Consider the following 16,332-nt stretch of genomic DNA (forward strand, 5'->3'; position numbering starts at 1 on the left):
CCGGTAAAACTCTTAAGGAGTCCTTACACGGTCTATTGGAATGACGCTAGAGCGTCAACTTTGACTGCCTCGTAACGCCAGTCCGAATCCGGTTGGTCCCTTTCTCTCCGTATGTCAGAAATCACTTGGAAGGGGGTCCTTAAAAAAAAAAAAATAAATAAAATAAAGGAAGTCGAAATTATAGTATAATCTAAGACGGACGTGCAGATTGACTGTGTGGGATAGATCTGCTGGATTGTAGAGAAAATTTTCATTCAAAGTTTCAAGTGGGGAAGGAAGGGTGTGTAGCGGGGAAGTGTAGCATAGGCTTTGAGTGGCTTCGTTCATATCGTGTATTTCACTTTATTTTTGGAGTAAAATATCTAAATTATGCCCTATCAAGCTTTTTGTTTATTACGATTCTAAAGAAACATTGCACAAGATCCTTACCGTTCGATATCTCATTTAGAATTAAGCGTCGGACTTATTAGTGGCCTTCGTGATTCTAGTTAGTCACGTTAGTAAGGCTTTTGAGTGATGATTGTCGTTACGACAGATCGTTTTGGGCAAGCGTGTGTCAGGAGTGTTCCATACAAAATACACTTTTTCGAGCTCTTATAAAAAAAATAATTAAAACAGCAAATGTATAGTGCATCCTAGAATTTACTTTTCCTAGATTTTCAATCGCTCTAAGGATAATTATGCTGATTTTTTTTTTTAAACCAGCAAGGGTATCATGAAGTTTTTTTAGCCTACCAAGAGCATCGCTGGTGTAGGGGTCCCTTTAGGTCATCCACGCCTGTGTTTCAGTTTGTTTATATTTTGATGTTTACATTGTCTGGGGCCTGCTCCGTGTTTTACTGCGGGAGCCCTTTATTGTGAACTGAAATAAATGTTCTTTAACAATAGTGAGGAAGATCGAGGTTGCATATTTAGAGACCTGATTAAGCCGTAGGGGTTAGTACACTTATATTTTTCTATAAACAATATTAATCCTTAAAGGGGTAGGTAGTATAAGTGTGTTAGTGAGTGGCTAATAATTAATTATAATGAGAACAGCGATTCGGGGGGGTCTCGTATATAAACATATGCTTATCTGTGGGTACTTCACTGTCAGTGTGGCGTCTAATTGCCTTCTCGTCGCTTTTCAGTACAGGCAGATGGTAGGGATGGAGAATAGTGAATCATTTTCCGATGAAGCATCGTTTCTTGCTCTAGTGTATCTTCGACAAGAGCTGGCTGGTAAGTCATCGAATCTCCCCTGGTGGTAGGGGCAATCAGGTCCTCGCTTGTATGTTGTGGTGAATATTCTCACGCAGCTGTGCAGTCGCTGTAACTTCGGGTTCTTCGAGTGTACGCTGCTATGGAGGATATCAAAAAATGAGACCTCTGACCTCGACTTTTTACAGACTAACAAAATGAGATTATGCAAATCCGACATAACACCCACCTAAATTTGGCTCTGTCGGATTTACGAATTTGGAATGGAGTGGAGAGACAGGGCAGGCGCAGTTTCTTTTGGAGGAGGGAGAAAGACCTTTAACCCGGCTGAGGAATGCAAATCCGACAGTTGTATAGATAATTCTGGATTAATAGAAGAAAAAATTAATTTTGAACTTTTTAGAATTAACAATGTATACATCCTGAACGTGGTCGGTTTAGAAAAGTCAAAGAACTGCATACAAAAATGTTGGTGGATATCCTGTAATTTTTTAATGCAAATAACATACTTTGGCTACATACCCTCCCTCCAAAGAGGTCATTCTGGTTTGAGTTCGATCCTATTTGAGGCAGTTAATATTTATTTTCAGTGTTTCTGGGAAATTCATGACCTTCCCACTCTGGCCATATCACTTTATTTATTCTTTTCAATCGATTCATCTTATTTTTTTTTTTTTTTTTTTTTTAGTAATTCTTTAGTTTGTATTATTTAAATAAATAAAAAGGTTAGATAGCTGAAGAATTAGCGAATGATGGATGTTTTTATCAGTAATTATTTATTTAAGAAGCCAGAAAATATTTCCGTTGAAGAATAAGGTCTCTTCAGCGTAGTAGATAATATTACAGATTGTAATCAGTCCTGCCTATTAGTTTCCATTCATAGCCGCCATCTCTTAGATAAAGATTTTATTTAATTGATAGAGCATTCTTATCAATACCAGTTTCATCCGGAATTCGTGAAAGTCCATAACCTTTTACTGTTGATAAATTATTTATTTTACAACCGAGGCATGCGTTTCATTTTTTTAAATACTATTACATTTTACAATATTAATGGTATAACTAACGATAAACTGTAGTAGAGGCTGGTTACAACAAGTATAGCATAACGTTAACTTAATAAGTAAACAAAAACCATCTTTAATACGTATTTCTCAGCCAAGTAGATTACATAGCTATTTTAAATGCAGATTTATTCCAACAAATCCCATCAAATCACCTTTACCCTTCGTCGTAAACCTACTGACTGCCCTACAGTTTCATTTAATGATGTAACAGATCCGCTACCTTGGACTACATTTGGACAAGCGATTAACCTGGAATCCTCATACCAGACTGAAAAGACAGGAAACTGCACGTCGATTTCGACTATTACAGCACTTACTAGACAAACGGTCTAAACTTCCAACACATTACAAAAGACTGATCTACATGACTGTAATAAGGCCAATCTGGACATATGGAGTTGAGCTTTGGGGCTCCACTAAACCTTCGAATTCCTCTCGTATAAAATCCTTACAATCCAAAATCCTTTGTAAAATCCTCAATGCTCCTTACTTTGTCACAAATAAAATCATACATAAAGACCTTAATGTTCCCTATGTAACCGATCTAGCCCGAACCAGATATCACTCCTTCCATTATAAACTCTCTAACCACTCAAACCCCCTAGTTTCTAATCTTGCATCCTCTTCCATTCCTGACAATCATCCGAGGCGCCTGAAAAGAAGATGGCCACGAGACCAGCTAATGTAAAATGTCATTAGAGTGCTACCAATGGGTAGTTTCTTTACACGCCTGTAACACTCCAATTTAACTTAGATCAGATTTACTAAATGTGTTATAATGTACAGTTGTAAATAGCAATAAATAAATATTAAAAAAATATGTAACATTTACCAAGTTATTTTCTCGGCTATTAAAATATCAATAATACGACGGAACTCATTTGAGAAATTAATAAAATCGGGACAAAACTATACATTTGGGTATTTCATGGTTACATGGTCCAAACTGAAAATATGAATAAGGGATCTTAAAGGAAGAAAATATTTCCTACGAAGGTATATATATATAATGAAATGAAAGTCAATCTTTATTTTGGGACACTTGATACCCTAAGAACAACAATTTGGGACAGTTATAGCAGCTTTTGTCTGGCTACATTAACTTTTTAACATAATTAAATGAATATATTACAATATTTAAATAAAATAAAATACGGACAAAAATATATATTTATCCATGCTTATATTGTTTTCTATTATTCACAAGTTCACGGAAGTTTGATAGTCTAGGAGATGGATATATAGTTGTATTAAATATCTAGAGAAAATATTCCTACAGCAGCTATGGCCCCCCAGATATGACAACACTGAAGTTTTTTTATTTAGGGTGAAATTAAACGAAAATTCTTTGCAAGCCCTGTCAATGGCCTTAATTCTTTACAAAGAAGTATAATTGAAACTTGCTAAACAATAGCACGTGTCCAGTGCCGTTCGGCCAGTCCATCCACTGATGGAAGGAAGACGCCGAGCCTGTCTTAATGCTCAAGGTAATCACTTTAAAAAACATTTAATATAAATGTTAATGTTTACATTTCATTAATAAAGTAGTCTGAAACATATTAATTTATTATAAACTATATAATTTATAATAATGAAAGTCTTTAGAAGTGTTTATCTTCTGAACGAAGCGTTAAGGGACTTATCTTTATAGGACATTTTTTCTTGTTTTGAGATCCTAAATTCTTAGTTTCAGTTTGGAAAGTTAACACTCAAACAACCTGTGAATTAAATTTCATACGTTTTTCTTAACAACGTTTGTTGTACAGTACTGATGGAACAGTTTTATGAAAATTCAATGGTGTTTTATTAAATGTAAACAAAAAAAATATCTTTGTTCTGCATTTCAGAAGCTCACTTTCTTATCATATCTTTTATTCTTGTTTCTCTAAATTCTCTCCCCATATTTAATTATTTTTATATTTACTATCCTTCCTGTTTCATTTATATTCGTGTATCTTATTTTTTAATTTATATTCATGTGTTACCTACTTAAGTGTACTTATATTAATTACTTTATTATTAATTTTCTATTATATAATTTACATATCTCTGTATCCCCACTCATTTGGTATATTGTCTTTCTTAATCACTTACACATATTGTATCCCATTATTTTAACTTTATTTCTTCTTTGTTTTTCTATCCATGAGAAATTTTTTTTTTTAATTTATTTTATAATTTTGTAAATATTTCTTCTCCTCCTCTATTATGTATATTCTAATTTATTGTTTACCTAATTTTAATATTTTTTACATTGTTTACTTTAAAATTATTTTCGTTATTATGTGACGTACTTAACTGCCATCCCCACTCCTCCCAATACAAACGGTTCACTCTGACTTCTGTCTCATTAATTTTCATTTGATTTTATTCTTTTCTCTTTTCATCTCTTAATTTGTACTTTCTTTAATATTTCTTCTCTTAGTTTATCTCTTATCTTTCTATTACTAATACCGTTTTCATTTATTTATAACCTTTAATTTTTGTCATTAAATTTTACGTTTCATTGTATAACCCTGTTATTTTCCACTAATTTTTTTTTTTGTAACTATGTCAAGTGTTTGTATCTTTTTTAGCCCTGACGAAGCGCTGTAACGTGGGGCGAAACGTTGGCCCAATTAAAAATAGTACACCCATTTACTATTTGATCGCACCCGGATCATATTCCATTCAAAAAATAAAATTAAATTAAAAAATAATTATTTATGAAGTTAACGAGTATTTAAGAATGAATTTACTTTTCACAGAAAATATAGAGATGATTGCTTCTTAACAAGTACTTTGTTATACACTAAATGTGGATTGAAGGATTGCTGGTAAAATCCCCATTTCTTTAGAGGCTTATACTGTACTACTTTTGGTATTTTTGTCAAAATTGTTTGTGTAATTAAGTGGGTGATGATCTATCTCACTTTTATTATTACCATATTTTCGCTATTAAGCTATCTTTTATGAAATTTATCAGTTTTATTTATAGTGGCAAATTGTTGTAAATACATGTTTTATCTAATTTTTAAAATTAATAATAATAATAAAGGCCTAACGAACCCAGATGCCGAACCACCAAACGCTCTCTGCATACATCCTTCCAGTGATGCCCCTCCAAACCTTATTCCACCAAATCGGTTTTAACGCAATCCTCCCATCTACGTTTCGGTCTACTCCTCGGACGTTTACCCGACGGTTCAATGTTCATTAACATTTTAGGGATCCGCTCGTTACTAAGCCCTACAACCTTACATACCCGTCTTATACGCCGCAATGCTATAACTTGAATTATATTTACCGGGTGTAGGTCCCTTAATTCAGCGTTGTGTAATCTTCTAAATTCTCCCGTTACTTCATCCTTTTCGGTCCGAATATTTTGCGTAATACTTTATTTTCGAAACCGTAAGGCGCTGTCCATTCCTTAGTGTAAGAGGCCACGTCTCACATCCATAAAGAACAGTAGGAAGTAATTTTTAAAATTAACAGAAGCAAAAATAATTCTAAATTTCTTATATCTGTGAAGATTATTTTTTATTGAGTATGTCCTAAGGGAATTATTTTGGTTAAGATTTTAAAAAGTAATTCTTTTTTTTTAATATTACATAGTTTATAAAAGTTTTGGAATTTTCTATCAAAGGTCAATTATCCACTTTTGGAAAGTTATTTTTAAAAAATCTGGTGTAGATCAGGTAAATTTTTGTTGAAAATGTTGATCTGTAAATCCTATTTGACATGGGAAAATTTAAATTTTGAGATAAACTGATTATGATTTTGATTTAGAATTATAATTTGCCAAAATACCTTTATTTTTTAAAAATGTATATATTTATTATTTTTTTTATAAAACTTTTTATTATAGACATAAGGAACAAATAAGATTTAAGAAGTGATTTATTCTAAGAGTAGCTTTAAATAGATAGGACTTTGAATCCCTACTAAAAAAAAAAACTCGAAAACTATATTTCAACACGGCTCTGAATTTCTTTGACATATACTCAAGTATTACAATTTGTTTTTTATGATTCTCTCCTCCCAGCTACACTGATAACACACGTCTTCGTCTCATTTTTCGAGCACATGATTGAAGAACATAAAAGTAAAAAAAAAAGTTAATCCCAGGCCAACATTTTTGGCATACCTCTCGTTCATTCCTATCAAGACAGATTGTTTAAACACACGCGTGGCAAGCGGGTATAAAGTAGACACAAGTGTAGATTTTTATATAAACTGAGATACATATTTTTAAGAAAATTTTCTGTATCTGTATAAATATAAATTATATATGAATAGCTTTTTCATTGTTAAATTGTTTGTTTTTTTAGTTAACCCCTCAGTTGCTTAGGACTCTTTACACTTTACCCAACTTGACAAACTATCTTCATTCAGCATAGATAGTTTGCTTCCTTGGGCGATTCTCAAATAACGGACAAATTTCAGGTTCCAATATTTAACAAAAAAATCTAGGCTTTTAAAAACAGAAAAATAAAATAATCTGAATATTCTTTGGTTAGCTAATACCACAATCAAGCAAACCCTGAACGCAAAATCTAATGAAGTTTTAATTTCCAATCTTTGGGATTATTATCGTAATCGAAACAAAGCCATAAACTACCATGGTGATGATAAAATGATCTTGAGAAAATTATTTAACGTTAAATTACTGTCTAATAATTAATTTTAAGATATAATATCGTAAGGATAACGATAATTAATTATTTAATTGGAGAAGATGGTTGGGGGGAGGGGGTGCGGTCAGCAAAAAGAACAGGCGGTTAGCAGGAGGTCCTAGCTAGGACTACAGTCGGCATGAATAAATATTTTTTTGTTTTTTATGTTCTTTTTGCTGAACGCAACCCCCGATTGTCTTCTCCAATTATTAATCTACAGTCAACTATCTACACCACATGATAATTAATTATAATTTTATTTAATTTTTTATACCAGATCGGCCTGGTGGGCCTTACATGGTTGATATAACTTATATTATAAATATTTTTTAACAGTTGATTATGAGGGGGTATAGTGATACAAATGACACCCCTAACTATATAAAATGTTCATATTAAAAGAAAAAAATAATAATAAAATAAATAGATAAGAATAATAACACTTAATAAAAGAGGAAAGTAAAATTAATAACAAAAAATAATGATATTGGTACACTTAAATAAAACAAACAATTGTCTTCTAATAGTAAAAAGAAACAAGTTAATTTGAAAAGGGAAGAGAGAAGAAAAGAGAGAAAAAAAATTATAATAATAATAATAATTAAATAGAGGTAGTGTGACTATGAATTAATTATAATGAAATGTCAATAATTGACTAGATTAAGCCACGACAATGAAAATTCAAAACTTGATATTTTTCCTCTGGATTTCTTTCCTAGGAAGTGGTTGATTTTTATTTTTTTTTATATATATTTGTTGTGGTGAAAAAAACTTCCATTTGGAATGTTATCACTATTCTATATTTCTTGTACAACGTTTCGGGTACACCCCACAATCATTTATTATTTTTTTTATGTGTACATATAATTTAAAATTTACCACATAACATTATATTATTAAATTATATGTATATATGATAATATTTCAAAAAGGAATAGATGTTATTGACAAAATGAGGTATATATTAGTACATGTATATAGGGTAGACCGAAACGTAGTACAACTAATTTAGAATAGTAATAACATTCTAAATGGAGTTTTTCCAACTGTTCGGATTTTGTATAATGGTGAAAGTGGTAGCCAACATTTAACTCCTATTCAAACATTTTCCTGAAAGTCATTTTTTTTTTAAATATCTTTATTGAAATTTACAACTGTATATTACATAATACATTTAGTAAATATGATCTTAGTTAAAATGGAATGTTACAGGCGTGTAGAGCAACTACCCATTGGTAGCACTCTAATGATATTTTACATTAGCTGGTCTCGTGGCCATATTCTTTTCAGGCGCCTCGGAGGATTGTGGTTTACTTGGAATAATCTTTCAATGAATTATGAGAAAGTATGAAGGAGGTAGGAATTGACGGAGTTTGTAAAGCAGTCCTTGGTGCCAGACTCGATCAGAAGCCTGTTCTACATCGAAAAAGACTCCCGCGGGAAGTCATTTAAAGTTTTTTTAAAAAATTAATATTCGTCTACGACTTTTTTTCCGAGACAAATTTTAAAATTAATTGAAATATTTTTGTGAATTTTAAATCTTTTACGAGAGATTTATAAAAATAAAATTAAGATGTATCTGAATGTATTTATTTTTTTAAATTACTGGTTTATTTTTATTTGGATTAAACTAATTTGTAGTATTATCAAACAGTATTTAATTTATTTTAATCATGCTATCTTCTGTATACGATAGTCAAGTGATTTGAATTTCATTTATTAGCATATTTATAGTTTTCTACAGTTGGAAAAGTTTAAAATACCTAAAATAAAATTAATTACAATAAAACATGTTGCCTACTAGATGAGTAAACATTAAAATATTTTATCAGGTCTATCAGAAAGAAATGCTTTCCGGATAATAGGGGATTATTATGTGTTCGGAGTATTATCGGTATTATATAAGGCATTATTATCAGTATTATACGGATTATAAGTTCGTATCATAACGAACATGAATGTATTGTGATCCTTGGAATTATTATTGTTATTTTCAATTCCTATTTTCCCATCCATTAACTCCAGTGTCTTCGTGTTTCGCTTTTATTGACATCTGAGCCTGATAAACGCGTGACACTACTGTGGTAGTTACGACAGCTGTTTGGAAGCGGTGATGGCGTGGAGTATTGTTCCAACTTTGCACGTGATAGCCCTACTACAGTTCCGAACTAAATATTTGTGATTTTGAGTTGTCATTGATGGAATATTTCTTGCTTTTCGAAATTTCAGTACTTCTATGCATCTCAACTGATTTTGATTCACCAAATGACCACATCTGCTCGAAGATTTTCTTAAACCCACTTAATGACCTTGATTCATTATTATATTACTATTAAAATTACCTATATGTTTGAGTTTGTGTGTGTGTGTTTAATTATACATATTATTTATTAAGATATATACTTTGATCCTTATTTTTATCATATGCTTATGTTATTTTGTTTTATTGTATCATTTAGTTCTTCATTAGTTTTAATAATCCTTTCTTTTTTTTCTTTTTTTTTTATTCTTTTTATTAGTTATCATGTTTTATAATATTATATTTGTTATATATTTTATTCTTATTTTTAATTAATCTTTCAGTTATTTTACTTTATTGGAATTTTAGTATTTTGTTAATTGAATTATTAGTTTTATCGAAAGAAATTAATTTCTATTGTACTGTTGTAGCTTATAAATTTTAGCAGCTTCCACAGCTTCCTAATAACCAAATGTGTAACTAATTCATATCTCATTTCTGTATGTTATTTTGGCACCGACCTATAGATGTACTAAATCTGAGAGTTATTCAAAAGAATAATTATAAGGTATTATAAGAATATATAATTGGATAACAATTAATTATCTGTTACTTAAATGTCAATTAGTAACTTTGATACTACCTTCTAGCAGTTTCTATATAATAGAAGAAACCTTTTTAGTCGATACTTCTGAGACACGTTAATATTATTCCAGAAATTTAAGATATATAGTAGACTATATAATATAATATCGTAAACATCAGAAGGAAACATATCTAAGGTAAAAGTTCTCACAGGGGTAAACTAGTAATATAAAACATGTCATTCGCCTAAATAAATATCCTTTGTCTCTTTGTATTTAGGCGTATCCTTTGAGAACTCACGCTTTAGAACTTTCCATCTTAATTCATTCACCCACAATTGGTAATAATGAAGACTTTATGACTATCTTGAAGTAACAGTTTACGTAATTAGTAATTATATTGCTCCATTAAAAATTATCACTTCAGTTTTACAGTTGAGATTCAGCTTTCCATAAACTTATGTTAACACTGAATTGTACTTCCTTAGTTCTTGTAGCTAAGCCGTTTGTAAACGGACGTTAAAATTACGGTCTAATAATTAATTTTAAGATATAACAACATAACGATAACTAATTATAATGAAATATCAACAATTATTTGTTAACAAAAGGAAATTGACTACATTAATGAAAATACAAAACTTGTTATTTTTCTTCTGGATTTTCTTTCGTGGTAACTGATTTGTTTTTATTTTTTTTTTTTTATAAGTTGTGAATAAAAAACTTCCATTTAGAATATTATCACTATTCTATATTTCTTGTACCACGTTTCGGGTACACCCCATAATCATTTATTAATATTTTTATGTATCCATATAATTTAAAATATAAAAAAAAATAATATAAAAATAAAAAAATTAAATTCTTTCTGATCGGATTTTGTATAAGGGTGAAGGTGGTAACATTTAACTTCAGTACTACCATTCATTTCAGAATCTTGGAAGTCATTCAAAAAATTTTTATTTTCTGTTTTTATACTCGCTGAGACCTTTTAGCTAGGCCGTATCTAAACGGATGTTTTAGGCGGGCTACGAATTTTCGGTTCGAATAATTTGAGATATGGAAATTAAAAATCTGTTAAACTATTTTCTAAAAAAAAAAAAAAAGACCTCACATATTCAGAAACTGATGGACTAAACATTTTTTTTTTTTTTAAATATTTTGAGCTAAAATTCTTCTAAACATTTTTTGAAAACCATTGTGTAATTTGAACGATAAATCCAATGAATTTTTTAAAAGTCTTCAGCTCTAAATATGGTTATATTAATACAGAAAGACTGACTAAAGACATTTAATACAACTATTTTTAGAATCTTGAGTCCGATTTATTTCAAAACATTAAAAAAATATATATAATAAATAAATTAAATAAAAATTAAAAATTGGCTAAGCTGTTCGCTCAATCTTCGCATACATATCCCATGACAACCATGGCGCTGTTGAAGCTTATTTTAGAATGAGGTTTGATCCGTGCCTAATTAGTGCCCTATTTCAAAAACGGTTAATTTTTGTGCCCTTAAAACATAGGACCCACATTATTTTCAGTCGAAACGTGCTTAGGTTTTAATTTACGCATTGAAATCTTTTAAGCCCTACCCTAGTTGTACCATTTTGATCCGTCGATTTACTTCTGCCTGAGTTTGGAAACCTCTCAGTATCTTGAATAACTTTTATTGAAGTTTCAGTAAGAATTAATGAATCGACTTTGAGATTCGTATCTTTTCCATGATTTTTTTTTATACCTAAATTCGTCAAAATCCATTTTTGAACCAAATAGAAAAGGATTCTATAAACAAAATAAAATATCCTAATAAATATCGCATGAAAATGAAAATATAATATGGTGGTGCACTTATTTATCATCCTACTACGAATAGAAAATTTTCCATAGAATAGAAAATATTTTGTTGCATGTTTCAATTGGTATGATGAAAGATGAATTATGAATACTATTGGTCAAATTTAAAATGTTTATTCCATTACAAATATTAACAAATTACACTATATTTAAGAACAAAATATTAAACATTTTTCAGGCACAGAAAAGCTCACCATTAAATCATTTGGCGAGATGTTTCAAATGGGTTTACCACTATTACGAATGTAAAATTATGAAACATAAAATGAGTTATTAAGAAATATACGAGTGAAATAAAAATGTTGATAATAATTTCGGTTGTAGCAAACCCATTTCAAACAGTCTCTTTGCTCACGCCAACCAATGAGGTTGAAAACATCAACAATCTTACCATAAAGATAATTTTAGTTTAATACAGTCAAGTGAAAGCAAACATTTTATATTGTTATAAATACATTGGAAACACGAAAGCATTTATTTATAAATTTAATCTACTCATGGGTTTTTCGTTATCCGTTACCTTCTACGACTTTGTATGATCGTTAGATATTGATTTCTCTATAATCTTTAATTTTCAACTTCATTATTATTCATCTATTCTATCCCACGGTATTTTTACTGCTACTGTTCTTTCAATATTGTTTTCAACATGGGAAAATGTTTTTCTTTTATTCAATGGAATCATGTACTGAAATCAACTTGTGTATAACAACAATATTGTGTTACATTATATATATATATAGATAATGGACCATAGAAGATGGTCAGGACTGTGGTCAAAAAGAACATTAAAAATAGTTTTCGACTATTTATTACCCGACGTTTCGGCCCACTTTGTTGGGCTTCATCAGGGCTGTTCGAGATGATAGCTTTACAGACTTTTTACAAACTTTTAACAATAAATAAATAATTTAAAAAATAAATTAACAAATTTTACAGACTTTTTAGAGAGTCATGATGAATGAGTCATAAAGTGGGGGAAAATGTCGGATAATAAATAGTTGAAAACTATTTTTGTTCTTTTTGACCGCATTCCTGACCATCTTCTTCATATTTATATATTATTTTTGTTTTTTTGCTATCGAAGATAAAAAAATAAAGTAAAAATTTTCTGGTCTCATTCTCATCAATAAATTATGCATACGCTTTATCGTACGTAAAAAGTTCGAAAATTATATTTTTAGAATTATCTTTACCTTTGCGTATCATGCACATACATCATTAAGCCCATAACGACTATTTAATAGTGGAACTATTAGTCTATTTTTATATTCGAATTTACTAACGACAGTTTGATGATAAGAGATTTTTAATTGTTCGTTTTGTGAAATAGTAGTTTTTTTTTTTTAATTTTATTTGATTTTTCAAACTTATATCTTACAAATTTCATGGTTTTTGTAATGTATCTAAGTTATGCATTCACAACGCATGGGTAAAACTAACTTTTTTCTAGATGGTTCAAAATGTATGTTTTGTTTTGTGTTTAAATTAATTTTATTTATTTTAATCCGAATCGCATTCCTTGTAAATTGCATGTAAATTTAAATTTTTTTTGTGCTATTCTTTTATTTAGATATGATTAGAATTGGCAAATAAAATGTTCGTAATCAAGACAGTATTATTAGCGAATTTAATCAAGGTCATCTTGGTAATGAGTTGTGCGAGAAATTTCTAGATTAACGTTTAGATTTATTTATTTAAGTGTTTCGACCACTAGGGCTATTTACACTGAATTTACTTAGTATATTACAATTGACATATTTACAAAGTTACAAAGTGAGAAAGTAATAAATAAACGCTTAGATGAATGTTCCTCTCGATTACAAATGTCTATGACGAAATAGATAATTCGTGAGAACTTTCAGCAGTGACAAAAACTCACACATATATATATATATATGGTAGCACATCTCATAACATTCACTTACTCATAACTCATCAACATACACTCATAACATTCACGTAAAAAATAAAAGTTATAATTTTCATAGAAAATGGAAATATGAAAGGAATATGGTCCGGGTGCGGTCAAATAAACTCAAATAGTAAAATTATACTATTTTATTGAGCACACGGTCAATCAATAATCTTCCAAAATGGAAATACGTTCTTCTTCAAATATGAACCACTCTAATATATCTCTTTTCAAATAAAATACAAATTAAATAAAAAATAAAGTTAGAAAATTATAATTCATGTCAATTCAGAACTTAGGACATCATGTTGCTTGGAAGAGAGAAATGAACGAAATTTACGGATAGCTATGTAGGGATCATGGCAGTTTATGGGTAGAATACAAAATAAATCTCTATATTAACAGTCAATTAATCATTTCAGTTTAGTAAAATCCACACCACTGTAACCTAAGTAGACAAAGATTTGGTGAATGCATATTGGAAAGTGATGATGATTGTATTATTGTCTGAAGATAGAGATTGAACAACACGATATTGTGAGATTCGTTTTCTTTCTCTTGAAAGCGTTTGATATAACATTATTACAAATTTTTCTGATAGATTTGGATGGGTTGGCTTTCAGAAGAGAACTTGATCCTAGCTAGCAATCTACCAACGGGAATTTCTGTTTAGGACATGAAGTTTACAAATGTTATAATAAAAATGCAACTAGTAAATTTTGTGTAGGTTCTATTACAATAGAATAATGCAGTGTTGCGGTAAATCTAACCATTCGTAAAACTCTAATAAAATTTCTAGAGTAGATCTTTTCAGAGGCTTAGGAGTTTTATAAGGAATTGAAAAGGGAACGAGTGGATTTGGTTGGTTTGGGAGTTTATCATGGAAGGATTGATATCTGGTTCTGGTCAAATCGGCAATATATGGAACATTGAGGTCTTGATGGATGATGTTTGTGACAACGGAGCATTGAAGATTTTGGATTGCTTATGAGTGGAGCACCAAAGTCCAAATAGGCTTTTTTATGATCATGTAAATGAATCTTTTCCTGATTCCTGAATGAGATTCCTGTCTTCTTATCCTTGTATGAGGGTTCAAAATTAGTCGTTTGTAAACAAGTAGTTCCGTGATAACGGATCTGCTAAAGGGGATAGCTGGAGTATTATTAACCTTTTAGTGCCTGCAGCGGTATATTGGCCTGCCTCCTGTTGCACTTTCGAGAGAAATATATCTCAATATAAATTTATAATACGTTATAAATGGTCTAATTTTATTAGGAAAAAGTTTTAATAAAAATTAAAAAAAAAAAATTTTCGGAAGAGATAATCCGTCCGGCGCTTGTCTTAGCTTGGAGTTATTTTTGTTGTACAGTATTATTTATTTTATTACAAAATATATTGGAGGTCCTAAGTATATACTTTGTAATAAATGGTCTATATAAAAGTTTATTTATTTTATTTATTTATTGATATTTACAACTGTATAAAAAAATACAACCAGTAAATTTGATCATAATGACATAATGATATGATACTGGATGTTGAGAAACTACCCAGTAGTAGAACTCTAAAAACAGTTTACAATATAAGGGTCACGAGGCCATCTTCTTTATAGGCGCCTCGGAGGATTGCCAGGAATGGAAGAGGAAGCAAGGTTAGAAACGAGTGGGTTTGGGTGGTTAGGGAGTTTATTATGGAAGGAATAATATCGGGTTCGGGCTAGATCGGTTACATAAGGAACATTTAGGTCTTTATGGATGGTTTTATTAGTAACAAAATAAGGAGCATTTAGAATTTTACGAAGGATTTTGGATTGTAAAGATTGGATACGAGAGGAATTGTCCAGATGGGCCTTATTATTGTCATGTAGATCAGTCTATATAAAAGTTAGAATGAAAAGATGACTTTTTGTATGTGCAATTACGTTTTGTAAGCGAGAACTCAATTTTTATGATCATTTATACCTTTATTTATTAAATTATTCATATAATTTTTTATGAATATAGAAAAATTATTGTCATTGTTTTATTCCCTATTTTGTCCCTAATACACTGATTTTTTAATTATGTAAATATTGATTTTATCTGGTTTTTACGAGCCTTTTTCCACATCCTGGTAAAATTGTAAAATTCGGCTGGTTATCTTCGCATAGGTACTTCTTTTTCGCCCGGCACTAATACGATTAATGAATGCTACAGGGAAAGAGTTCTAGAACTTAAGATTCATCCTTGTAACATTACTTACGAGTGATAGAGCAATATTGTCATGTAAAGGATGTATAAATATAGCTGACTTACGATGACTAGAAGACGTTGTGCCCTGTGGAGTGGAGCGGCCCTGTGTGTGCAGTAGAGCCACAGCTGAGGCCACCAATGGAAGACCAGCCTGAGGAGACCAAGACTCACCAGGATCAGGGTGTACGTCACTACCTTGTAAACTGTACAGCTCTCGTAACCCAAGATCTCCTGTAACAGTTGTTAGTGTAAATGGACGTTATTAATGTCCTTATAGTACAAGAGCAGGGAAGAAATAAAGGCAGTTATTTCACCCCAATTTTGATTACTTTAATGAAAACTATGTATTATTACTATTGAAAATTGATGAGTCTGGCAAGTATATGTAGGGGGAATAAAAAATAGCGGCTGTTTTCAAAAAATTTTTTTTTTTTTTTTTGAAATTGATAGATTTATTTATTGATAGATATTACAATCTGCCACACAGTTGTGGGCAATAGGTAATATTGATTAATGATTTCATACATACTAAAATAAAAAAAAATAATAATAATAAAATAAATAAGTAAAAAAAAAAATAAAA

The 16,332-nt window shown here is 30.3% G+C and overlaps 1 protein-coding gene across 2 annotated transcripts in view; it reads right to left on the bottom strand.

The window, feature by feature from the left end:
* LOC106688618 (polyamine-transporting ATPase 13A3) overlaps window positions 1–16,332 on the bottom strand; it is a 137,213-nt gene that overhangs the window by 29,142 nt on the left and 91,739 nt on the right. The window contains exon 4 of one of the 2 annotated variants that reach the window (XM_067053119.1): window positions 15,813–15,980. In XM_067053119.1, the coding sequence (XP_066909220.1) occupies window positions 15,813–15,980 (168 nt within the window). The remainder of the gene's footprint in view (window positions 1–15,812; window positions 15,981–16,332) is intronic. The other variant, XM_067053120.1, reaches the window with a different exon arrangement.

The sequence above is a fragment of the Halyomorpha halys genome, unplaced genomic scaffold, assembly GCF_000696795.3.
Source record: "Halyomorpha halys isolate HHAL.00 unplaced genomic scaffold, Hhal_1.1 Scaffold4.1, whole genome shotgun sequence".
Classification (NCBI taxonomy): domain Eukaryota; kingdom Metazoa; phylum Arthropoda; class Insecta; order Hemiptera; family Pentatomidae; genus Halyomorpha; species Halyomorpha halys.